Source organism: Anser cygnoides, chromosome 4 (genome assembly GCF_040182565.1).
Source record: "Anser cygnoides isolate HZ-2024a breed goose chromosome 4, Taihu_goose_T2T_genome, whole genome shotgun sequence".
Classification (NCBI taxonomy): Eukaryota; Metazoa; Chordata; class Aves; order Anseriformes; family Anatidae; genus Anser; species Anser cygnoides.
The window spans coordinates 14120440-14145278 of NC_089876.1; the positions used below are offsets into that span (position 1 = coordinate 14120440).

The following is a 24839-nucleotide window of genomic DNA, read 5'->3' on the forward strand; positions in this document are numbered from 1 at the left end:
CGTGAATTTCCTATTTCCAGCCATAATATGTTAACAGGCCTGTCTGATAATGCCATCTGCAAGTCCTTCCCTCTAGGAATCTGTGATAAACCTAAAGTAGTTTCCACAAAGAAAAGATCAATGTATTCACTTCCCCAAAGTCATTAAAACCAAGGTAGCTGCTATATAATATCCTGAACATCTGCAGCTTCCACCCCTGTCAGCTGATGGCAGCTCTGCTGGGGAAAGCACCCTCTTCTGCTCACAGCACGCTTTCTCCATCTCTGCCTCTTTGCATGCCCAGCAATTTGCCTTCTCCTCTTATCCCTGTTGTCCTTCAGCAGCTCGTCCAAATCTCCTTCCTTTTCTGGGTGTCGGGTTTTGTAGTGGCTTAATGCCCTTGGGTGCTAGGTTAGGCATTTCTTAGCTTTCTTGAACCATGCACAGGGTACAGCCAAGCAAGTAACTCCTGTTGGTTCTTCATTGCTATTGACTGTGCCATTGTTTTACTTTTTTTTTTTTTTTTTTTTTTCCTGCTTGCTTCCTTTAACAATCCCTTTACACTGCCTCAATGCACTGAAAACACCCAGTGCAGATGCACACACATAGAAACATAGATCTGGTGCCTACTGTGTCACAGTTTATCCATTCCTGGTTTAGTTTTCAAAGCTCTTCTCTTCTTACCTGAGCTGCAAACATTCTTCGAGCTCTGTATATACTGGAAGCTGGGAGAAAGCAATGAAAGTAACGTCAGAAAAATATTTCTGTTAGCGGCACATGTTTAAGTAAGAGTAAAATTACAGAGCAATGCATAGCTGTGCTACCCCAGAACACACCTTCATCCTACAAATTGCAGCCTTGGGCTCTCCTGAGTTTCAGGTGGTATTTTTGTATTTACCAGCTTTTGACAGATTTCTCTTCCATTAATTTCTCCAGCCACTTTTTGAAATTACATACATTTTTACTCCCCATGAGCCTTTGCAAGAGTTTCATGCTTTCACTCCATGTATTAATGATTCTATGATTCTTTGATTCTATAGTGAAGCACAATTTCCCTGTGTCTGTTCTGAGCCCACCCCCTGCTAATTTCACCTGATATTTCCAGTCCTTCCATAAGGAAGATGCAGCAAGCAGTTTTTCCCTGATGCTTGTGATTTTCTAGCCCACTGCTGAGTGCCCCAAATTTTGTAGTAATATTAGTTAGAACTGGGAAATGCACTGTACAGATAACTTCCCATAACAGAGCCACTGGTACCACAGCACAAGAATCAAAATACTAGGGGTCACAAATACCAGTAATAATTTTAGGTATTACAGGTAGTATTTTATCTTGGAGAAATGCTGTCATCATCAAGAAGGCTAGATGAGAGATTCTGTCTTATCAGTCAACTGTAGGAAAGATGTTAAATTTTTGGCACAGTCCCTATACATTATCCTATACTTTTATATTTTGTTGAATGCTTTAGGAGAGAGGTGGTAGAATTACATTCAAAAACTCATTTAGAAAAGAAAGATTTGCAAGGTTAGAAAAGTAGTAGAAACTGTGGCAGATTTCTATGGAATAATAATTGGCCTTAAGAAGGCCAAGCATATCTTCACATATAAAAATGGAATACAGAGGGTAGGGAAAATGCTGAGGCTGGAGATGACAGAGCTACTTCTTATAGTATATTTAACACCACTGCAGGGAAATTGAGGCAAAATATAATACACTGGTATGCTATTAAAGATAAAAATTGAATGTGTATTTATAATAGCTTAAAAGCAATTCCCAAAGACCTTCAGGGCAAAACATTATATATCACTACATGGCATCAGAAAGTGATATCTTCTTGCTTTATTACATAGTGAAGTATAATTTGCTACGTGCAGAATGTTTAGTTCTTGAAGCATCCAGTACAAGCTCATGAAATTCTTATATTCCTACCTGGAATCAGGAAGATGCTTTATTTTGTACTGTTGTGCTTGTAAAGTCAATTCCAGTTTCTTCATCAAATCTGTAACTATGAATAAAAAGAACGAGAACTTATTGTATCCTCTCTTGTGTAACTTTGACAGTATTCTAGCAACTACCACAGAAAAAAAATTAAGTTAACCAAATTTGTGTACAAGGGGAAGCTTAGAGAAAGCTAATAGGCTACAATCAGTCTGATTTAAATCAGTCAATTAATGATTAGAGTAGGAAACATTACTGTGGTAGTGAATGTTACATGGTGATGCTGAACATTGCAGGTTTTGCTGGTGCCAAATATGGATTAACATAATATGGATTAACATAATATGGATTAACATAACGGTAAATAGTGGAGAATGCTGTACTAGAAGCATACAGAGAGTTCATAAATCCTTTTTGTAGGGCAGGACAGATAGAAAACAAATGCAGTCAATAGTACTTCTAGCTGAAAATCGGGAAACTGTGCCTTAATCCACAAAAGGAACTGCCAGAGGAAATTATGAATTCATTGACATGGAGGTGTAAACAGCATAACAATTAGTCTGTATCTGTCTTCAAGGTATTTTCAAGTATTTTTTTGTTTCATGGACCTTCATACAGACAGAATAGCTTAAGGTGGTTTTAAAACATTTTATGTGCATCTAAAGAATTGACATTTTTAAAATGCTTTTCGAAAAAATAAAAAAAAACAAAAGCTTCTATTTGTAGCTTTAAAAATGTAAAGCTTAAAAAGACAGATTTTTAACTCTTTAAGGATTTTTCTTTAAATCTCTTTTAAGATTTTTAACTTTCTTTTTCACTCTTCTTCCCCCTAGGACCTTAAAACTTTGGTTTGCTTAGAACAAATGTGATGCACTGCTTCCCCAAATAGGTGTAGCTAATGCAAATTAAATCCCTTTTTGCACTCCATTTTCCAGAACCGTTGAGGTCACTCTAAATCTCTCAGTTCCCAGCAGATGTATACCTGGGGGATGTCTATTACTAGTTTTAATTCAGACCCAGACTGCATAATCCCGTACAGTAGGATAGATGTCAGGTTCCTGTACTGAGAACTTCATCTGGAGTTTTAATGATAGGATATTTTGTTCTTGGGATGTGAAAGAAAGAAAACAAGTTAATATATTTTTAAATACTAACCTTTTTCTCTTCCAGATGCCTATATAAAATGATAACATAGACAGTGAATATTTTTCTTTTGATTATCAACTTGAACTTACCAGAACAAACTCAACTATCTTTTCATTTTAAATTCAGACATTCAGTTATAAATACCTGATCACTTTGTCAAAACCTCAGGCTGAATTTTCATCTCAGTCCACTGGCAACAATGAGAAATGAATGTTTAGGGGTATAAGTGAACACAAGGTGTATCACAATGATCACCATTTTCATGATCACTATCGTGCATCAGCTTAATTTACAATATGGCTTTCCTTAACTGATTTTCTATGAATTCAAGAGATTGATTTTGATTGACTGGAGATACACTATCCAAAGATTAAAATCAGTCATTTCTTTTCAGACCCTTTAGTAGAACAATTACTTTAACTGTCATGGCAGATACTTCATTCAAAAACACCGTGTGGGGAGTCTCAGTACAGCATATTATATTGCAGAGAAGTGAACAATAGATAGGTGTCTAGAGACCACAGTTGGATAAACTTTCACTGTATTTCTGTAGTATTTTGATTCACGCAAGAATAGTAATTATTTTGATTATTAATTTGATACACATGAGAATATAATACATAAGCATTAAACAGAAAAAAAAATACTCTTTGTAAATGGTGCTTTTTAAAGTCTTCCTTAAAACTTACCTCCCCATTAATGTTTTTGCATTACTTAGAAATTCATAGTGCTATTCATATTGGACAGGACCTAGGCAGGTCATTGAACTGCTCAAAGACTAAGCTAGTTGATGAGGCCAGGGCTCAGAGCTTTGTCCAGCTGAGTCTTGCAGACCCACAGAACATAGATTTCACAGCCTGTCTGGGCAACCTGTTCCAACACTCTTGAAATTGCCCTCATAATCCCGCTCCTGCCTGCCAGCAGCTCCTTGTGCAGCATTCCAGATGTGCTCTGGTGACCCTTTCCTACAGCTCATCTGGGTCCTGTTGTGTCTGGGTCTGCTCTCAACCATTTTGACCTGCAGTTTGATGTCCAAAAACTTAACAAGAGCATATCCTGTCTCCTCTGGGTCACACTGAAGCTGTCTATGTCTTAGGAGCTATACAGATGGGAAGTGATCCATGTTATGAAATATACAGTATTTCTCCTTAAGATGTAGCTAAACAATGAGCTTACTAAGAGCTGCAGCATTTGTGCAGCTGTACAGTGCCCAGCCAGAAATATTAATTACAGATGTAAGATATTTGTTGTTCTTGGGGTTATTTTTATACTTGGTAATGAGTCATCATCTAGGAGAAGACAAAGATTTTTGTGTTAAAATATTATCTTTCTTGGCAGTAGCTCTTTTTTTTTGGCTTTAATTGTTAATTATAATATTACAATCAAAGCATGTTTTGTAAAAATATTTCAAAGCAAAGGAGTTTCTAGCCATGGGAGGGGTGAGGTTCTGGGATAGCCTCCCATTCAGAGCTGTGGATCAGAAAAATTCAAAGGATTTTGAAGTTAGAGCTAGATCAGCTTATGGGTTTGTGATACAGCTTCTGTGATAGGAAATGGCTGGACTTAACCAGTGTAGAAATTACTTTTTTTCCTTTGTTCTCTTGTAATGAGATAAAAACATTTTACAAATGTATTACTGTAACAAATAGAACACAGTAAGAAACACAAAATGATGTAGATTATAACCTATCATCTTTGAATTTTACAGCCTTTAACATTCTGCATTATTGTAGGGACTGTATCTCTTAATACATCTTACAGTAAACCACTAAGAAATTTCTGTTTGTCATAAGTACCCCCCCCCCTTTTTTTTTTGTTGCTAAGCCCATTTTTTCTGCTTTATTTCACTGACAGATAGATTAGGTGGTGAACAAACTTTCTAAAATCTTTTTTTTTTACAGAAACTGGGATCTGAAAAAATAATCACTTGCCTTTACCAGTCTCTGAGAAAAGATAATGCTTTATGTTGCATTTATGCCTACAGGTGAGTTCATGGCATCATCTCTCAGTTTCTGCCCTCTGGCCACAGGCAGCTGGTATGGGGCTGCAGGCTGCACTGGGAGAGGAGCTCAGCTTGGAGGTGAGAGTGGGGAGCAAGAGCCTTTATAGCCTCTGTTGCACACAGGAGCTCAGTATCACTGGCCTTCAGAGCATGAGTGCCTCCCTTCCGCACATTTTTCAGACATTTGCAGCATTTGGCACTTAGGAGATGTGCTTTTATTTGGATACCTGGGGAGGCTGCTATACGCTGTTTGTGTTTTTATTTCTGAAAACAACTTCAGGATGTTAGCTGTCATTCACAGAGTAGCCATTTTGACAGTACTACACACATTAAAAATAGATATATTTATGACCCAAAGCTAATATGGTTATTATACTGTTTCTACCTAACAGGCTAAGTTGCGACTGAAATAATTGTACTTCTGAAGCTACACAGCCATGAAATGTGTATGCTTTTGGTGGTAATAATGTATACAAAGATGATTACTTACTTCATTCAGTTCCCTAAGAGATATATGCCTGGAAAAGAAAGAAATATATGAAAAAAATTCATTATCATAAAATAAAAAATGACTTCGAGTACTTAAATACTTTGGTTACATCATCACTGAAAATTAACAGCCCTTGGCATTTTATTACTGCTATAGAAATTCAGAGGCTGGTTATTTTTTGACATAAATTATTTGCAAGAAAAGGTTATGGACATCCATAAAAGAAGAACAGCATCCGCAGAATTCATTATGGTAAATGAGAAAAGTCCTTGTAAGGATTGATTCTGGGGGGAGGGAGAAGTGATATGAAGGATTATGAGCTTTCTCCTCTACTCTTACTCTCATGCTAAAAATCTTATTAGAAACTTTAAAGTCAGCTATAAACAGATTTTCTCGAAGACTGAAGAGTTTTCAAAAGTGAAACGTTCATGGTGGCAGAACGCAAAGTATAGACAAAAGGAAATGCAAACCAGGAACTTAAGATGCAAACAGATAAAGAGAATTGTAGAATGCTTCTCCTGGTCCTGATTCAAGCTGGTATTTAGGTATTTTTCTGCTTTCTCCTGATATGCCTGGTCAACAGGAATACCTTCCGCTAGTGAGAAGGATCATCAGAAAGTATTCTCCCCCTCAAAAGGGACAATGTATCAAGTCTGGCATATTTTATTGGATGTCCTAGGTTTGATGAACAGACTTTTCAGCAGCTTGCATTTAATAGCAAAAGAGATAGAGGTCTAAATTTTAGAAGTTATTTATGAACATAAAACAACAAGGACATCAACATGCTGGAGCGTGTCCAAAGATGGGCATTGAAGCTGGTGAAATGTCTAGAAAACAGGTCTTACAGTAGCGACTGAGGGAACTGGGTTTGTTTAGCCTAGCAGAGAGGAGGCTCAGGGCTGACCTTATCACACTGTACAATTGCCTTAAAGGAGGCTATAGCGAGGTGGGGATCAGGCTCTTCTCCCAGGCACCAAGTGATAAGACCAAGGGAAATGGCATCATGCTGTTTTGGGTTTGGAAAGATGCTTTTGTGTTAGCATGTGCAATTCGTTAGCTTGGACTCTGAGGTTATTATTTGACAAGGAAAAGTCCATATGTACGATGCTGGGTGCATAGTAAAGTTAGGAGGTAATAAAGGTGTGTTTGCAGGGAGGACTCCTCTACGAGGGGACACACCACTTGTATGGCCCATTCCATTTACCACACATTTAAATCTCACCAAAGCTTCTCAGATACATTCCAGAATCCTGCACATGCCCATATTTTATGCAGATGTTTACAGAGTGTATAAATAATGGTGTGTAATTTTATAAGTCTTCCAAATCTTGTTGGAAAATAGGATGTGCGCTCGTAAATCATGCCTGCAGTTTGACAGCTTTGCTGACAGTCTGGCAGACAACGGTGTAGTGCTGCACTCCTCCATACTGCAGTCCATACATATGTTTTTTCCCTGCAGAGCTGTGACTGGATTGGTGATGGGTGACAAATATTTCGAGTGAAGTGCTTGTGTCGGAAATTTGTGAAATGCCTTCCCAGATTATGTGTGGTCTTAGTCTTTGCCACTCCCCTCTTACTCCTGTGATTAAAAAAAACCCTATGTCAACTTAAAAAAAAAAAAGACTATTTGAAAGATTTTAGTATTTATAACTGCAATACAGAGCATTGTGGTTATGATTTTTGCTGCCACTCCTTACTTCTAGAATAAGAAATTACATGTATTTATATTACAGACTTTGGTTTTGTAAAGGACCTTTTGAATTCTAGCACTTTGCATACTGATGACTGCTGGCAAACACAGCTTGAAATAGTTCTCACAGCTTTCAATTTTATATGCCGTCCTACGAAGGGAAGGGATCAGTCATGGGATTTGGAACTTCTCAGCTGTAGGTCAGGTCACACATCTGAATATGAAGCTACTTCATATTAATAAAATGTCTTAACAACTGAAAGCTTCTGTAACTTAATCCATGAAAAAAAATTTAAGCACCATTCAGGAAAAAATAAAACATACTTAGAGTCAGCTCCTTAAGTATATACTTAACTTGGAGTAGAAGATTACTTCATTGATTTGTAAGACGCTTTTTTTTTTCTTTCTCTGTGGTATTTGTACTATAGGATTTGGACTGTGGTGACTTTTGCAAAATGAAGCAAAATTCCAACTTGACGAACTGAAATTGAAAGTATTTTTGGAAGGATGGACAGAACTGACATATTTTCGTTGGGCCCAAACATCTGGCTGCAACAGGTTTTCACAGAGAGGCATCTGAGCATTATACCCTGTGGCCCCAGGATACGTACCACTCCTGTTCCCAGCACATGCCCACCACCTTCCCCATTTACACACGTGTGTTTTGGTCACACAGCAGGAGTGCCTCTGTTTCCATGGCAGTGAGCAGCATACATTCATGCTCATGTGCCTAAGCATGCTTGTTGCATGAAAAAAGCAGACAGTCTCATAACTTGACATGCACATGGTCTGCCATAGAGCTGGACACACATGGTTTGTGCTGCAGATCCATTCTCCGCTGGGTGTTGTATAACAGAGGATGGGCTACAGGGATCTGGTGTAAAGGACTGGTCTCGGGCTGGAGCAAGATTTCTGGCTGCAGATTAGTCATTTCTTTTGCTGAATGTAGCATCCTTGGGTTATGGAGATATTTCTGTATTTCTCTGGCACAGTCAGTGTATATTCCCATCACATGGTTCGCTATTACTCGGTTCACCAACTGTGCTAAGCAAGTGCTATTATTTTTGCTTGGAAGTGGTTGCAAAACCTCTAAATGTCAGGAAAAAAGTAGGACAAACCTTATACTAAGTGTTCATGACTTTTAGTCTACTTTTCTACTCCTTTTCGACTTCTACTTTTCTGCTCCTTTACTTCTTTACTGTTATTTTGGCATTTTTTTCTTTAAAGAATGTTAGTATCAGATTACTCTAAATACCCCTTCTCTTGATTATTCACAGCTGTCTAAAGAATCAACATTTATTTTCCTTAAGTAAAAGCAAAGGTGCAATGGAGGTAAAGTCTGGTGATTTTGCCAGGGAGAGTGTTTTAATTTTCAGGCAATCAGCATGAAGAAACATAGTACCTTGTGAGCTTTGCTGATACTGGAAAGGTATGTGCTTGGCTGAGCGTTTTCCTGGTGTGGGAGACCTGGCTGCTTATCTTTGGCTCTGGAGGAAGTGGTTGATATTGCTTTGGCAGTGTCTTCAGTGGCCTGAAGAAGTCAAAGGAGAATTGGAAGAACTTGTAGGGTATAAAGGAGGCACAAGAATTATGTCTGTTGTAACTGCAAGCTCAAAAAAGGAAAATACAGAATTTTTCCAAGATTTTTTCTATGTATTTGTTCTGAGTTTAGCTCAGGTCCAGGATTCAATAGCAAAAGTAATTTTGGATAATATTCTACATTTGCAAGACATTACTGTACTATGTTCTGTGCCACTTAACAGTACTTTCATACACTTCACTGGTATGTGCCAAATACAGCTCTTCAGTGCTGACATCTCTGGGTGGGTACAGCTGTGTATAGAGCCCAGCTGCAGAATATGCTGCAGTTTACTTAAGAAATAATTTGAATGTCTGTAATTCTAATCACATTTTAAAAGTGATTTACAGCTCATACTGCATTTAATATAGATGGTGAAGAATAAGCTTGGAATTTTTGGATTACCTTTTGAAAGTATCTATTAACTATAGCAATTATTATTGTTTGAGATTGGAAAAAAATCAAAAAGATTTTTTTTTTTGGTGTGGGCGTATCATAGAAAAATGTATTCATACGTATTCATGGAATAGAGCTTGGCCTGTCTTCTGTGGGAGTGATTACAACTGCTACAGCTGGATGTGAGCGCTCGTCAGCACTCAGTGCCCTGAGCACACGTTTTGGGAAATGCACAAAAGCCATCTCTTAATTGATCTTACCGTGGAGGAGGCAAAGGTTGCTAGGAAAGAGAGAAAACAAAAATACATTTAAGCTTTTCTTCCTTGTTTTACTAAAAGAAGTATTGCTATCTTAGATTAAGCAGTCTTGTCTGTGTCAACAGTCAAAGTTTTATGTAGTCCACAACACATAACATCATACTTTAATATGCCACTTTAAAATCACTGAGGGGTAAAAGATGCCTATACAAACCATGAATACAAATAAGTGAGATAATGTAGGACTACAGATACAAGTTCTCTCATCCTTCAGTTAGTGTGAGCAAAATTGGAGTGTGCTTTTAAAAAACTTTCAATGGCAAAATGCCCTGTAAAAAATCTAACTGATGAGAGATTCTGCTTACCTGGGGTCCATGTATTTTCCCTCTTTCTCCTAAAGAAAATTGATAATAATTGTTGATAGAATGCTGTCCATATAATCCACAAATAAAAGTATAGGCTTATTCTAGTATTATTATTGGCAGTCCACCCCCATCCACCTGCCACCCTGTTCCACCTCCAGAACTCTTTGCTGTCTCATCACATGTGGGTTTTGTTCAATCTGTACTTTATTTAGCCTTTTTTTAAGGATGGATTTGGAGATAGATTCAGATGCAATTTAAAACTCCTTCTCAACCATTTGTGCTTCTCTCCAATTAAAGAGTAGACTACTTGTTCTTATATAATTATGGCAGTCCTGGAAATATTGAGAGTCTTCTTGTATAGTAGCCAGGTAAATCTTTTTAATATCACTCACAAACATTTGTTTCATAAGAGACATAACTAGAAATTACCTGAAGCTAAAGCAGGAAAAAAAAACAAAGCAAAGCAAACCAACCAACCAACCAAAAAACAACAAAAAGTATTTTTGATTATCTCAGCTTCTCAGCTCAAAATATAAAATAAAGCAAACTAAAAACTCTTTATGATGCTTGATAAAACAGAGTAAAGTTTGTTTTTACCTCTGGATTTCAGAATGAAATATTTGAAAGAGAGATTTTTTTTTCATGTAATTTGCAAATTTAAACACTGTTCAGAGACTTTATATGTGTGCTTATCAAGTTATGTAGGACTTTTTTTTGGTCTGTCTTGTTAAAAATGAAAGTAAATCTATGCTTTTTGTCATTGCTGTTGTTTCCAAATTTACCACAATTTGACTGGCTATTTAAATGCACATAGGACATCTTACTAATAAAAATTATTTTACTCTATTTGCATTAGAGTTTGGTTTTGAAAATATTTTCAGAAGTTCTATATACTGACATCATAAGTAACGTTAAAAGTGATGCAAAACAAGCTAAGTTCTCCTTCAAGTAAGCCAGAGCAAGTTGCTCTGAACAAAAATACTGACACCTTAAATGTTTAACCATTCTAGAAAATAGCTGTTGAAAAAAATTATTTTGTGCTGTTTATGCCATCTTGTGGCAAAGCTACTAATAGCTGTGTGTATGAGAATAAATGTTAAGACAAATTTAATAATAGTGTAGTTATTATCTAAAACTATTAGATTACTCTACAAGCACTGTTAGCTCAGGAAGTGCTCAAAAATATGTTTAAGTTACACCTTCGAATTGCAGAGTTTAATTTACCTTTCTGCGTTGTCCTTGGTTCATCTTTAATGATGTCAGCACATATCTCAGGAAGGCAGGCAAACACATATAGCTAACTCGTAAAACATTGTGGAATTTGAGGCTTTATCAAACTATCCAACTGTCAGTAGGACCTTTCCTACTAATTTCTGCAGATTTTGAAGCTGCCTTGCTTGGTATTTCTCTCAGTTCAGCTTTCGTACAAGCTATATCAGTATTTGCTCACAAGATTCAGTCTAACCTTTCATTTTCTGAACTTATACTGCTTACTTTCTCATCATCTGTAGGAATTACTTGGCTCAATGCTTTGAATTAAAGTATGAAATAAAAGGAAAAAATTAAACAGATTCTTTTTTTAATGGAATTCTTTGTATTATTTTTCTGACTGGTCAAATGTAATACTTACTCTCTGAAAATCACCCTTTACATCAAACATAGAAAGTGATCATATTTTGGTAATTGCATTTTTTTCTGGCCATATTTAGCAAATATGGTTCAAAGATTTGAAATGATAAGAGAAAAATCATAATTCCCTTTCAAGGTGAATCATATTTAATTCTTCAGTACTTGGTTTCCTGATATTTTGCTATATCTAAAGTATATCAAACATATAGAAATGTATATAGAAAAGTATTTAGAAATATACTTTTAAAATAAACTTATTATTGAGTAAAATTGTAAATTAAAGGATTTAATAGTCAGAGGCCTCATTAAGTTCTTGAAGAATAAGATTGCAGTCTGTCTACAAATTTGTCACAAGAAATAGAACAAACGCAGTGGAGAAACAAATATATACCAGGTAATACTATAGATTTAGCATGTTCTGAGTAGGAGAACGTTGTCAGATAGCTTTTATAAATATATTTCCATTGAGAAACAAGGTGCTCATGGGATAAAATGTATCTCCTTTGTTAAATAATTACTTAAATATTTGGTTGTCGAAACAGCATTCCACATTTTGCAGCAGGTTTAATTTGGAAAGCAGCTGCTGTTCTGAAAACTGTCTTTTCTATCATCTTCAATGTGTACCTATATAACAAAGCTAAATATGGAATCACCATATTCTATTTCTGATTGCAGAAACAGATTTTTTAATTATACCTCTAATAGTCAGCATGCTCCTCCCCTCTAGAGCAGACGTGCGTTTCTGTTAATAAAACAAATTAAAGATGTGATCTTAGGCATTGTTATTTGAAACTGTAGCTAGTAAAAACACGTCTATTCTTCACTGGGATGCCCCATATACTTTGTAGATCCAGTCTTGACTTTAGGCATCAACAAACAATAGTTAGTTGAGAGCACATTGTTGCAAAGTGAAACAGGAACCTTTGTGACTTTGGAAAAAATCAAATGTTATGTGGCTAAGACTTTGACTGGACCGCTTGTAGCTTTAAATGATGTTACAGAAAAGAGGAAATAACATTTGTGAACAGGGTTTAAGGTCTTTACTTACAGCCAAGTATTGAGGTGACTGAGAGGGGTGCTGGCTGCTCATCTCGGAAGTGATACCTGAAGGCATCAGATAACGTTTGTCTGTAAAAGAGGAAGAAAAAGTAAACCTTAGTAATTCGGTGATGCTGTGTCTCAATATGAATAGGTTCAGAACATGTTTATGAGGTCAGGTGATGCCATTTTTATAGCATTTTCATTTTGTCTTTTCTGAACTTCCACATTATTTTGGTAATGGTATTGAGGCATACCTCACTGTGGTAAAAAAAAAAAAAAAAGCAAAAAAAAAAGACTTTGTGAGCTGATGCACAGTTAAGGCAGATGTTTGATGTAGGCTGCGAACATATCAGTGATTCTGTTTTTCACTGGAACATTTGTTCTTGGAGATGCCAACAGCCTTCTTGAATGGATTGTTTGGGTTTAGCAAGGGGTGGAGGGGGGGGGTCTCCAGAGAACATCTTAATTTTTACTTTAGCCTCTAATAAATACTGCACTTATCGCCCTCTAAAGGAAATGCGCAGATTGTTAACTGGCATGTTTTCAAGTCATTACTTTGTATCTCAAGGGCATTTTTATTTTTCTAGGAAAGATGGCAAAATGGGACGGTAGCATGGAATTCTGCCTTTCTGAAATACATTTTCGTACCTTTTCATCATTCTTGTATCAATGCTACATCATAGTTACTGGGCATAACATGCAGGTAAAAGGCAGCTTTTTGCTGAATGTGTTTTCTCCAAAACCATAAAAACCAAAAGTTTCTTTTTGATATTTCGGGACAGTTACATAAACCACAGAAGGTACTGGCTGTTGACGTAAAATCTTTTCTAACCCACATAATTCTTTTCCAAACAAAATGCCCAAATGACTCTTTGGAACATTATGTAGAATATCTGGATGTTCAGACTGATTGTGATCTGCTCACACGCTGATAGAGTTCTCACATAAAAAGCCATTTATTTGTTTAGACATCAAACTCATATAAAAATCAATGGAAAAATCTTCACAAATTTTGGTGGGAACCGGAGCAAATTTATATATATATATGTATACACATATCCTGTAAATTCAGATTGTGTTTGGCTTCTGTTTTCCATTCTTCCTCATCTAGGATTTCCTCCATTTTTGTACTTTTTATTTTGAAAATAGTTTAGAATCTCTATAATCCATGGCTTCTAGCCATGTTCAGTTATTAAATTTGACTTCAGATTGCTTTAGTAATCTAAAACTTGACTAATGCAGCTATCTTGTAAAGTTAAGAATACCTTCTGAGAAACACATTCAAAGTAATTGTTAATTACTGATATTAAAAGCAGCAGAAAATATCTTTTAAAAGAGTGCTGCATTCATCCATCTGCAAATTTTTATCTGGAGGAAACTTTTTTTTTTTTAATATGCTTTCCATCTTAAAGGTTTCTAGGCTTAAATAGCAGTGAGCTTTTCTGTAAAGGTTGTAGATTTGACTAGTCAGTTTTTGCAAATGGGATTATAAAATTTCTTCTAGAAGGTGGGATTATAGAATTTCTTCCATGAAAGCAATACCAAAATGAAACAAACACATAAACAAAAAAACCAACAAAAAGCAGCATCTAAGTATTGATTTAACATACTCTAATGGAAAAAGGGGGTGAATATGAAACTGCAGACAAAGTTCCTCTCTTGATCCTGCTCACTGGTGCTTTATTTTTTCAATTAAACTATACCATTAAAATAAATACCAAGAATGAAATAAAACCAAATGTGTGCTGTTCCTGTTTATGTTTAGGTTTGGCCTGCTTTCAGCAAACAGAAAAAAGAAAAAAAATACCTGCATATTCAGATTCCTGTACAGGTTTGGGAGGAAGGATTCTCAAAGTATGTATGGGTTCCAGAGTGGAAGAATTTATTGTCTCATAATCATCTTCTTCCTTCTCATATAGATTAGAGCATGATTTGAAGTCAGCCCGATCCTCCCCTGTGAAATTTTTGTCCTGGATAAAAGAGGTAGAGATATACAGATAATGCAAATAAGTTTAAGTTCAAGATTAATTTCAGATTTGGAAATAGGTGATGGCCAGAACAAGATATTTTGGTACATCGTACATTTTCTGATGGAAATTGAAGGGTTGAAAAGTAATTGAGCAAGAGTTTTGAGGCTCTACATTTTTGATTTTGATTCGTACAATATCCTTTTGGGAAGCAGCTTAAATCTCCCTGTCAGCACTCTTGAAAATGCATTGAGAGTGTTTAATTTTATGATCATTGCAGACATTTGAAACTATGCCTTTCATAATATTATCCATGTGGTGTTTGTATTGTACTGACTGTTTACATATATATGTCACTTGCAAGAATATATCAACTAGCTCATCACAAATTTCATGCTTTAAAATAAACGCATGCACTGTTTTGGGGATTTCATGCTAGCAAATTAGCAGTCCAATTGACTCAAGATGTCTCTGGATTTGTCTATATACTTGGACCAGGTTTGCTCAAGATTTCTTTCTGGAGTCCTGCTCCACACTTCTTACTCACTGTTTACATGCTGGGACATCACTGCTGGCTTACTTCTGGAGGAGAAATGCACAGGCAGCACATAGCTGAGATTATTACCATATCAACTCAGCTGAGGGCACCCAGCAGCTCAGTTAATAATGTTTTGCTACTGGAGACAGTATAGGTACATCCACCCACTCACAGCATACTTGGATATTCTCTGATGTTTGTTTTGAATTTGCTAGTAATAGGGAATCGATAGCTTCCTGAGGTGTCTTCTTCCACTAGTTAACTATCCTTTCAGTTAATGCTTTTTCTCTTGAGTGCTACAAATTAAGCCAATTTGTTTCACACTCCAAGGACACATACACACACACAAAAATTGATTACTATCCACTTTATTTCAACCTTTATTACGTTTAATGTCTATAATTATATTTCCTTTTAGTCTTTTCATTCCTAGACTAAACAAGAACAATTCTTTAAAGCTTTAGCTTAAAGCTTTTCTGTGCTCAGACAACTCAAAGGATTTTGAACCTTATATCCCCAAAAGGATTTTGAACCTCATACCCCCAGCGTTACCTTCCTAGAAACTCTCTCCAGGTTGTACACAGCTTGATGAAAACATCACGTGGACATCCAAGAATATAGTGCTTTAGACAGTACATATCAGGGTGAGGTATGCCTTTTTATAACTGTACATATTGCACAAAAAAATACCACTACACGCTAGACATTCCCCCTGCAGGATACCTGCATTTTCAGGGTATTCTTCTGGGTAACTCTTTCCAGTTTAGCAGCAGGCCCACTGTGAACTAGACTGAGGGTGGATATTTTTCCAATCAATTGTGCAAACACTTTATACATATTAATCTAGGCCAGGTTTCCACAGTTTGCTTGTGAGACAGTCTCCTACAAATTGTCAAAGGCCTAACAAAAATCAAGATATATCACATCTACTGTTTTCTTTCTCCCCAGCATGCTCATATTTCTACCAAAAAATTATTTTGGTTCAATGAATGGTTCTTCGTGTTCACACTAACAGCTTTTTTTTAATAAACATACTTAATATTTCCAAAAGATGCATTCAAACTGACTTTGTGTAATAGTCTCTCCAGGTATCCAATGAACCCTCAGAAACCGCTTTCTTACTTGTAAGAAATTGATGTTACCTCTGTTCTCCGCTGTTTTAGGAACCTATGACTCCTTGAAGAGTTCCCAAAGATTATTTGGCAAAGTAAATTAATATCTCAGAAATTACTTCAAATATTTCCTTAAGTGCTTTCGCATAAATAAATATTCTCCTAGCAGTTCTTTCCTTGTTCTGCTTTTCACCATTACTGCCTTCTAGTTTTTATTAAATCCATATAGTGTGTGAATGTAATTAAGCTTTCTACAAAACCTGAAGCAGCCACAGTATCAATTACAGCAGCCTTCTTCTGTCATCATTTATTTGTTTAACTTCTTCATTATGCAATGGACCTGTGCTTTCTTTTCATCTTTCTGTAACTTGTAAGGTATTTGCACTCTTTTATGCATCACCTAACAGCTGAAACTCAAAACCATATTTCAGATACAAGTTGGAAGATATTGAAATGTGTACTGTTATCTTTTCAGCTTTTATTTGCATTGGTTTTGTATTAAAGCTCAAAGTTTATGATTTACATACTTGCTCAGCTTGACTCCTGTTAATTTTGCATGATCTTATGATAAAGATGCATTTTAGATGCATACCATAGATGGACTTCACTTATCTAGCTCCCATTAAAACAAAGTTGAAGTTATCCTATGTAATTAAAAAAATCTCATGCTTTATTTTACATTAACAGTGAGGACTACATGTTCTGTTACCGGTGCTGTAGCCAAGAGAATATTAGCACACATCTAGAAGTGAAAGAAATATAAAATGCTAGGAAGAACAGCATGGTACTTACAGAACAACGTGCATTAGTGGGAACACTCCTTCTCTCATATTCTGTATGAAATGGAGAAAAAATGTCAGCAGATGTCATTCTGTAGAAGATGATACAATAACTAGTAGATTACATAGAGTAATAAAAATTTGTCAATGGCACAGTATTTTACAGATCAGTGACTGATACAAAGAAGCAGAAGCAAATCCACCCAAGAGTTTTTTGACCTATACAATGCACAAGGAACTAGCTATGTAGAAATAGGATCCACAACCACTAGCTTCTCTAAGTGCACCCACAGAAAACACTCAGAGAAGGATGTGCTCCATCTCCTACCTCTCTTCTGAGTTTTGCTTGCCTAGGGCAGAACTCCAAGTGTTGAGCTTGGGGATCCTGGACTGGAAATCCCTCTTCTGGATAGAAACATATCTTGTTCCTTTAGTGGTGCAAACAAATGTGGCCTCCTGCTTTCAAGACTGAATGAGAAAAGGAGTTCTGCTGATGTCTTTTCTGTGATAATAGCACAGCACTTGCAGCACTTGCCCTGGAGATATGACTGGTTTCAGCTTGAGAAGCTTCAGAGCCATGATTCCCAAGATAAGAGCACTCCATCTACCAGGATGTAAACTGTTCCAGCTGGTGACTGTTTGCCCATAGATGTTGTTTCATGGTTTAGCCAAGAAAGCATGTTACAGGGCCAAGGGGCTGGTGAACAAGACAGTGTGTTCACTTGAGAAGAGAGTCCTTATTTTCACCCTTAACCTGGTTTACACATTTAATGTGGTGACTGGTAAATGCAAAATGGCCATAGTATGTCCTTGCGCAGTAAGTGCTCTTGTTCTGAGCTGTTGAAATGACCCTTTAGCCTCACTAACCTCACACCTGTGCCTACGTAATGGCCTGGTTTCAAAAGCAGAGAATGAAGGTTCTATCAAGACTAACATAATTACAACGTGATCTAATGCTTAGAAGGAAGGGAGAATTGTGGACTGAAATTCTTCTATGCCAAGGAGAGAGTTAAAACAAGACCCAATGAGTACTCTGTGCAAGTATATGAAGGATGGGCAGCATGCCACAGCCCTCCCTTCCAGACGTGTTTTAAGAGAAGCCAGTCTTTACCAGCTCCATTATTATTATTATTATTATTATTATTATTATTATTATTAATTATTATTATTATGTTTTTCTTTTTAAGGTCTGAAAAGCACATAAGCCTGGTATTGCAGAGTGTTGTATGCCCCAGCAGATGGCATTCAATGTTCATTTATACAATGTACATAGTGCTCTTGTCTCTACTCAGAGGGTCATTGACAAGGAGGAGAATTATTCATGCAAAATAGTTATCTGATTTTCTGTTTTGTTATGCTGGTGTAAATCAGAAGTAAGGCCAGTTAAATCAATGACACTGAGTAAAACCGATGGAGATGATAGGATAATTAGATGGTGACAATATAACAATGAAAAAACAGTCAGTGTCTTTAAATTGTCACTTTTGTACATCTGTTAATAAAAATGGTCATTTTATCTCCCACAGAGTAACAGTGAACAACATAAATGAAAAATAGTGGTAAACATCAAAGTTATTGATGCACATTTCATGCTTAATGCCAAAAAACGGCTGACGTGAGCCTTTGGGTCGATTTATTGATATCTAACATTGATTTACAAATTGATGTCCAGGTTAGTCTATAATCTATTCTGTTACCCAAGGATCACCACAGTTTGGAGGAACTGCAGCCCTTTGCACAATGCCAGTGAAGGGAGAGAGAGAGTTGTGCTATTCTGTGGGCATTCCCTTTACATAAGGTGAGTTCCCAAATATTTGCTCTGTGCTAGCTGAGGAGTGCAAACCAGACAGAAACTGCTCCTCCTGTTATTTAAGGATGACATTTTGGAAGCGAGGATGAATATTTCATTTTGTCAACTACGCTAGACATATTGGGTTTGCAGAATGAAAAGTGCTGATTGCCATCTGGGTGGTGGAAGACTGTCAAAGAGACTCACCACTTAGGGAGAGACAATTTCTGCTGTTTACTATATATATTGCCCTGGAACTTCCAATTCCCTGGCTTCTATTCCCTATTGTACAGGTATAAAAGAGAACAGAATCACAGAGTTGTAGAATGTTTTAGGTTGGAAGGGACCTTAAAGATCACCTAGTTCCAACCCTCTGCCACAGGTATGGACACCTCCCACCAGACCAGGTTGCTCAAAGCCCCATCCAGCCTGGCCTTGAGCACTTCCAGGGATTTCCATCATTTATCGGCAGTCCTGGCTATCGGGGGAGGTCCCAGTTGACTGGCGGCTAGCCAATGTGACGCCCATCTATAAGAAGGGCCAGAGGGCAGACCCGGGGAACTATAGGCCTGTCAGTTTGACCTCAGTGCCAGGAAAGCTCATGGAGCAGATTATCTTGAGGGTCATCACGCGGCACTTGCAGGGCAAGCAGGCGATCAGGCCCAGTCAGCATGGGTTTATGAAAGGCATGTCCTGCTTGACGAACCTGATCTCCTATGACAAAGTGACGCGCTTGGTGGATGAGGGAAAGGCTGTGGATGTGGTTTACCTTGACCTCAGTAAGGCTTTTGACACCGTTCCCCACAACATTCTCCTCAAGAAACTGGCTGCTCGGGGCTTGGACTGGCGTACGCTTCGCTGGGTTAGAAACTGGCTGGATGGCCGGGCCCAGAGAGTTGTGGTGAATGGAGTCAAATCTGATTGGAGGCTGGTCACTAGTGGTGTCCCCCAGGGCTCGGTACTGGGGCCGGTCCTCTTTAATATCTTTATCGATGATCTGGATGAGGGCGTCCAGTGCACCCTCAGTAAGTTTGCAGATGACACCAAGCTAAGTGCGTGTGTCGATCTGCTCGAGGGCAGGAAGGCGCTGCAGGAGGATCTGGATAGGCTGGAGCGATGGGCTGAGGTCAACTGCATGAAGTTCAACAAGGCCAAGTGCCGGGTCCTGCACCTGGGGCGCAACAACCCCAAGCAGAGCTACAGGCTGGGAGATGAGTGGCTGGAAAGCTGCCTGGCCGAGAAGGACCTGGGAGTATTGGTTGATAGTCGGCTGAATATGAGCCAGCAGTGTGCCCAGGTGGCCAAGAAGGCCAACAGCATCCTGGCCTGTATAAGAAGCAGTGTGGCCAGCAGGTGTAGGGAAGTGATTGTGCCCCTGTACTCGGCTCTGGTGAGGCCGCACCTCGAGTACTGTGTTCAGTTTTGGGCCCCTCGCTACAGGAAGGACATGGACGTGCTCGAGCGAGTCCAGAGAAGGGCGACCAAGCTGGTGAGGGGTCTGGAGAACAAGTCTTACGAGGAGCGGCTGAGGGAGCTGGGCTTGTTCAGCCTGGAGAAGAGGAGGCTCAGGGGCGACCTTATCGCTCTCTACAGTTACCTTAAAGGAGGCTGTAGAGAGGTGGGGGTTGGTCTGTTCTCCTACGTGCCTGGTGACAGGACGAGGGGGAATGGGCGAAAGTTGCGACAGGGGAGTTTTAGGTTGGATGTTAGGAAGTACTTCTTTACCGAAAGGGTTATTAAGCATTGGAACGGGCTGCCCAGGGAGGTGGTGGAGTCACCATCCCTGGAGGTCTTTAAAAGACGTTTAGATGTAGAGCTTAGCGATATGGTTTAGTGGAGTACTTAGTGTTAGGTCGCAGGTTGGACTCGATGATCTTGAGGTCTCTTCCAACCTAGAAATCTGTGATACTGTGATACAGGGATGCGGCATCCACAGCTTCTCTGGGCAGCCTGTTCCAGTGCCTCAACATCCTCATAGCGAAGAATTTATTCCTTATATCCAATCTAAATCTACCCTCTTTCAGTTTAAAACTCTTGCCCCTTGTCCTGTCACAGCAGGTCCTGGTAAAAAGTCTCTCTCCATTTTTTCTGTATGCCCACTTAATTACTGAAAGGCAACTAACTGTAACATAAAGCAACTAACTATAACATTTCCCTGGAGTCTTCTATTCTCCAGGCTGAACAACGCCAGCACTCTTAGTCTCTCTCCATCTTTGTGTCAGGTAGTTTGCAATCAGGTGGACATTCTCACATCAATGTTTTTTCAGTGAAGTTAACAACTTGCAACTGGTGGGAGTTTCCTCAAGCTATAGAGACTGAACATGTCATAATCAGTCTTAAAATTTCTTGTTGCTTCACTGCATCCTCTGTGAAATTAATAGGTGGAGTATACCAGTTGTAACAACAGTAAGGTGTTGGATTTCTATGGCATATGTGTGGGTGTGTTTCTGCCAGCTGATAGAGAAGGACATTTTTGTCCTTGTCAAAGGACAAAAGCGAAGAAATTAAATTTATTTACTTTGTAGCGGAATAAAATTGTGTGCATTTTGTGACCATCTAGCTTGCTTTTCAATGTGACCTAAAAAAAGTCTGACCAAAAGAGTGACTGGTTAACAATTCGTGCATGTAAATCTAATGTCAGAAATCTAGTCCATATTTAAATGAGAAAGCAGAAGATAAATCTATCCCCACAGACTTCTGTGGGTCTGTGAATGTGCTGTGGTTTTTTCAGTCATTTTTGTGGTGTTTCAGCAAGTGACAGAAAACAATAAAGTGTTGTGGGTTATGTTTCAATAAACCTTGTCATACTTACAGGGTGTCTCCTAACCTCTTCAACAGAAGGAAAAAGAAATTAAAAAAAAAAAAAAAAAAGGATGGAATACTGCAAGGAAGAACCTTCACAGGAATTTTCAGTGTCACTTTTTTCCGTCAGGTCCAAAAGTACTGTGTAAAATACTTGGCATTTTCCTTTAGCCTCTAGAGGAGCTAGGCAAGACAAGCAGAACCTTCATAAATTGCACAGATTTAATTCCAGGACCAAGGAAAAGGCTAGGCAGGCTTCTCCTCAGAGACTGTGAAAAAGGTATGTGAATAAATGCCAGTTATGTTAAGCTTTTGTGATATGTCAGTTATCCAGAGGGAATAAAAGACCTGCAGTAAGATGCTAGACTGTTGGGTTTTATTTTCCCAGAACCACTTTTACTTTTTTTTCCAGACTTAAATCTAAATCTTCTGTATTGTACTGATATACATTTAAGAAAACTTCACATAACACAATAAATATATGGTATACTAAACAGATTTGCACTTACTTACTTAGATAATTTTATATGCTTTGCATTAAATATCTCTAAGCTCAGCTGAAGTTGTGAAATACGGTATCATTTTCCACTGACTTGAGAAGAAGCAATACTTTACTTATGAAGTCAATGGGAATTAAACACATGCTTAACATTGACCATAACTGTCATGGAATCACATTTAGAGCTCCTGTGTCATTGTCCCACTGTTTTGGAACAACAACAAAAGTGATTGTTTTAAAACAGGTGAGTTTTTAAATTCCCTCAATTGCTTTCTAGAAGTCATCAGCCAATGTAATATTTTCAGTTTCCAGCAAGAAGATAACTTATGTGTGGCTTTTTTCAGTATATAACATCATGAAGCCAACATTTTTTTGGAGCAGCCTGGAAATAAACACCTTCTTATTTTTTTTTCTTTTTTTTTTTCTTCATTAGTGGGTATCCAAGAAGCTAGCTTTCTTTTCCTTTTTTTCTTACAATTTTTTTTTTTTTTTTTTTTTAAATCACATTAAAATGTTCTGGCCCTTTGTTCCTTGCATACTAGAAACCATCACTGACTGAATAAACAGTAAGGTAAAAAGATATGTTATAGCACTCTTTTTTTTTTTTTTTTTCAGTACTGAATGAATTTTACCTTTTGGATGTATTTCCAGATTCATTTCTGCAAGTATGTTTGGACAAGACCTAAGAACATAAAATAAATAAATAAATAAATTTAAATATTAGAAATTACCACTGCTCTATTGAACTTTACATACAATCTAGTATAACAGAATGAATGAAAGTTGCAAGAATAACAATTTACATTTGAAAAACAATTCAATAGACATGGAAATTCAACAATTTTGGTCAAACTGTACTATTTTTTTTTTTTTAATCATTTACAGCCCCAAATTTGGTGCAATTAAAGAGAACTCTACTGATATTGCTAATATTAATTTTAGGCATAAATATTGTAACTGCCTTATTGACAGCATCTTCAGTATATCACTTCAGGGATGAATTTGCTTGGAGAGATAGGACCTAAACCTTCCTTTTAGCATGCAGCTGTGCCCTTCCCCTTCTGCCAACCCCCACAGGTATCACGATTTCCCCCAACTCTGACATGGCATTCTTCAATCCTGCTATTACTCAGACACAGGGAATATATGAGATATATTGAGTGCAGAAGAAATGCATTGACAGGTCTTGACCTAACCCTGGTGTTGTGGACGACAGTTTTCTCACCATCACCCTCGTTACCCGCTGGACTTTGTATCACTCTGTCCAGCAGCATATATAGATCTTCACAGTAACAGTAATTAGTATTCAGAAACAACAAGAATTATTATTTTACAATGAATATGCTGACAGGTTTCACATCAAGAGTACAGTAATACACACTTATTTTACCTACTTTCTGATGACCCATTCTTGGAACTTCCTAAAGTTTGCAAAAATATCAGTGTAAAACTTTGAGCTTCAAGTGCCCCACTCTTGGAATCACAACATAATTTAGGTTAGCAGCAGCTTTTGAACAGAGTGAAGCTGAGTGGTTTCCTGTTCAGCGAGCAGTATGTAAACCGCACTAGATTCATCTGGTCTTTGCTGTCTGCTGCTTAAAACATGGGCGTATCAATACTACGGCTTTTATTAAAGTTACTTATGGATGCCTTAAAAGGTAATTTATTCACTTACCTATTTTTTGGCATAGTTTTCTTTATGCTGTTTGAATCTGTCAGGCACTGTACTCTGGTTTTCCTGTTAGCTCTGACACAATTGAACAAAGTCTATTGTTAGCAAGTAGCAGTAAATGGGAAAGAAAAGTGAGTTTTCAAATTTTCAAGTCTGGGAAACACATTTATGTAAATTATTGCTTTTTCTACCTCAAACATTTCCATCCTCTGGTGGAATATATTTGCTGACCTTTCTTTCTTTCTTTCTTTCTTTCTTTCTGATTTGTAAAAAACAAAACAAAACACCCCAAACACTATAACTAAAGTGTTTTCCTGCTGAGAGAATGGGAGTCTAGGAATTCCTGCATCCAGTGCTTTGGTTTCTTTACTGTACGGTACTTAGTAAACTCTTGTATAGCTGAATAGGAATTAAAACACAGGGCACCTATCCAAGATCTCTTTTGATACTAAAACACTTGCTAAACACCAGCAATGTATGTATCAAAGTACCAGAGACCTGTTCTCTTGGTCCCCCACTTCTGGTTGCTTTTGAGCCCTATGTAGAAACAGATTACATAATTTTACTCATGTAAAATAAACTAATTTGAAACACTGAAAAGATTTCAACTTTTACCATTTAACTACCAGAGACTTCAGTGTTTGCAGCAAAAGAGTTAGGATTTTCTTGCTAAATAATGCCTACAGATAGTCAAGTTGGTCATGTTCTCTTGAACAATTTCACTTGGGCTCAGTCCTGCCCTAATTACTCTAAGTTCATAGATCCTATAATTAGTATTGCCAAATCAAGTTTCATTTTTCCTTATAAACATGCTCCAAAATTCATTTTAAAAAATAAAAATCCTTTAATCAATATTTGAATGTACACATTGATAAATATTTTTTTCTGTCAGTGTGCAAATACTAATGGTCACAAATACAAAGAGAAGACATGATTTTGTTTGGCATGAGAGATATTTTCGAACAGTGGCTATAACTGCAGAGAATTTTGGACATTGCCTTTTTCTCAGTTTGCCAGTCAAGACTTTTAAAAATCTTGTTGTATTCCCCAGCCACCAGAAGTGTAAATGGTTAAATTTTTACTGCTGAGTTATCTCTCTAGAATGTCAGAAATACAACAGGTAACTGATTTCTGTCAGCTCTATTCTCTTTATCATTCATGTATAACTTTT

At 37.5% G+C, this 24839-nt stretch overlaps 1 protein-coding gene across 1 annotated transcript in view; it reads right to left on the reverse strand.

The window, feature by feature from the left end:
* The window catches only part of CLNK (cytokine dependent hematopoietic cell linker), a 50380-nt gene that overhangs the window by 10208 nt on the left and 15333 nt on the right, over window positions 1-24839 (reverse strand). Inside the window, exons 2-14 of the mRNA XM_048047111.2 lie at window positions 23672-23743; window positions 22629-22678; window positions 16920-16960; window positions 14318-14480; window positions 12518-12597; window positions 12166-12211; window positions 9841-9869; window positions 9479-9498; window positions 8646-8774; window positions 5554-5581; window positions 3071-3089; window positions 1907-1982; window positions 664-704 (exon numbers count right to left, since the gene is read on the reverse strand). Coding sequence (XP_047903068.2) covers window positions 664-704; window positions 1907-1982; window positions 3071-3089; window positions 5554-5581; window positions 8646-8774; window positions 9479-9498; window positions 9841-9869; window positions 12166-12211; window positions 12518-12597; window positions 14318-14480; window positions 16920-16960; window positions 22629-22678; window positions 23672-23743 — 794 coding nt within the window. The remainder of the gene's footprint in view (window positions 1-663; window positions 705-1906; window positions 1983-3070; window positions 3090-5553; window positions 5582-8645; window positions 8775-9478; window positions 9499-9840; window positions 9870-12165; window positions 12212-12517; window positions 12598-14317; window positions 14481-16919; window positions 16961-22628; window positions 22679-23671; window positions 23744-24839) is intronic.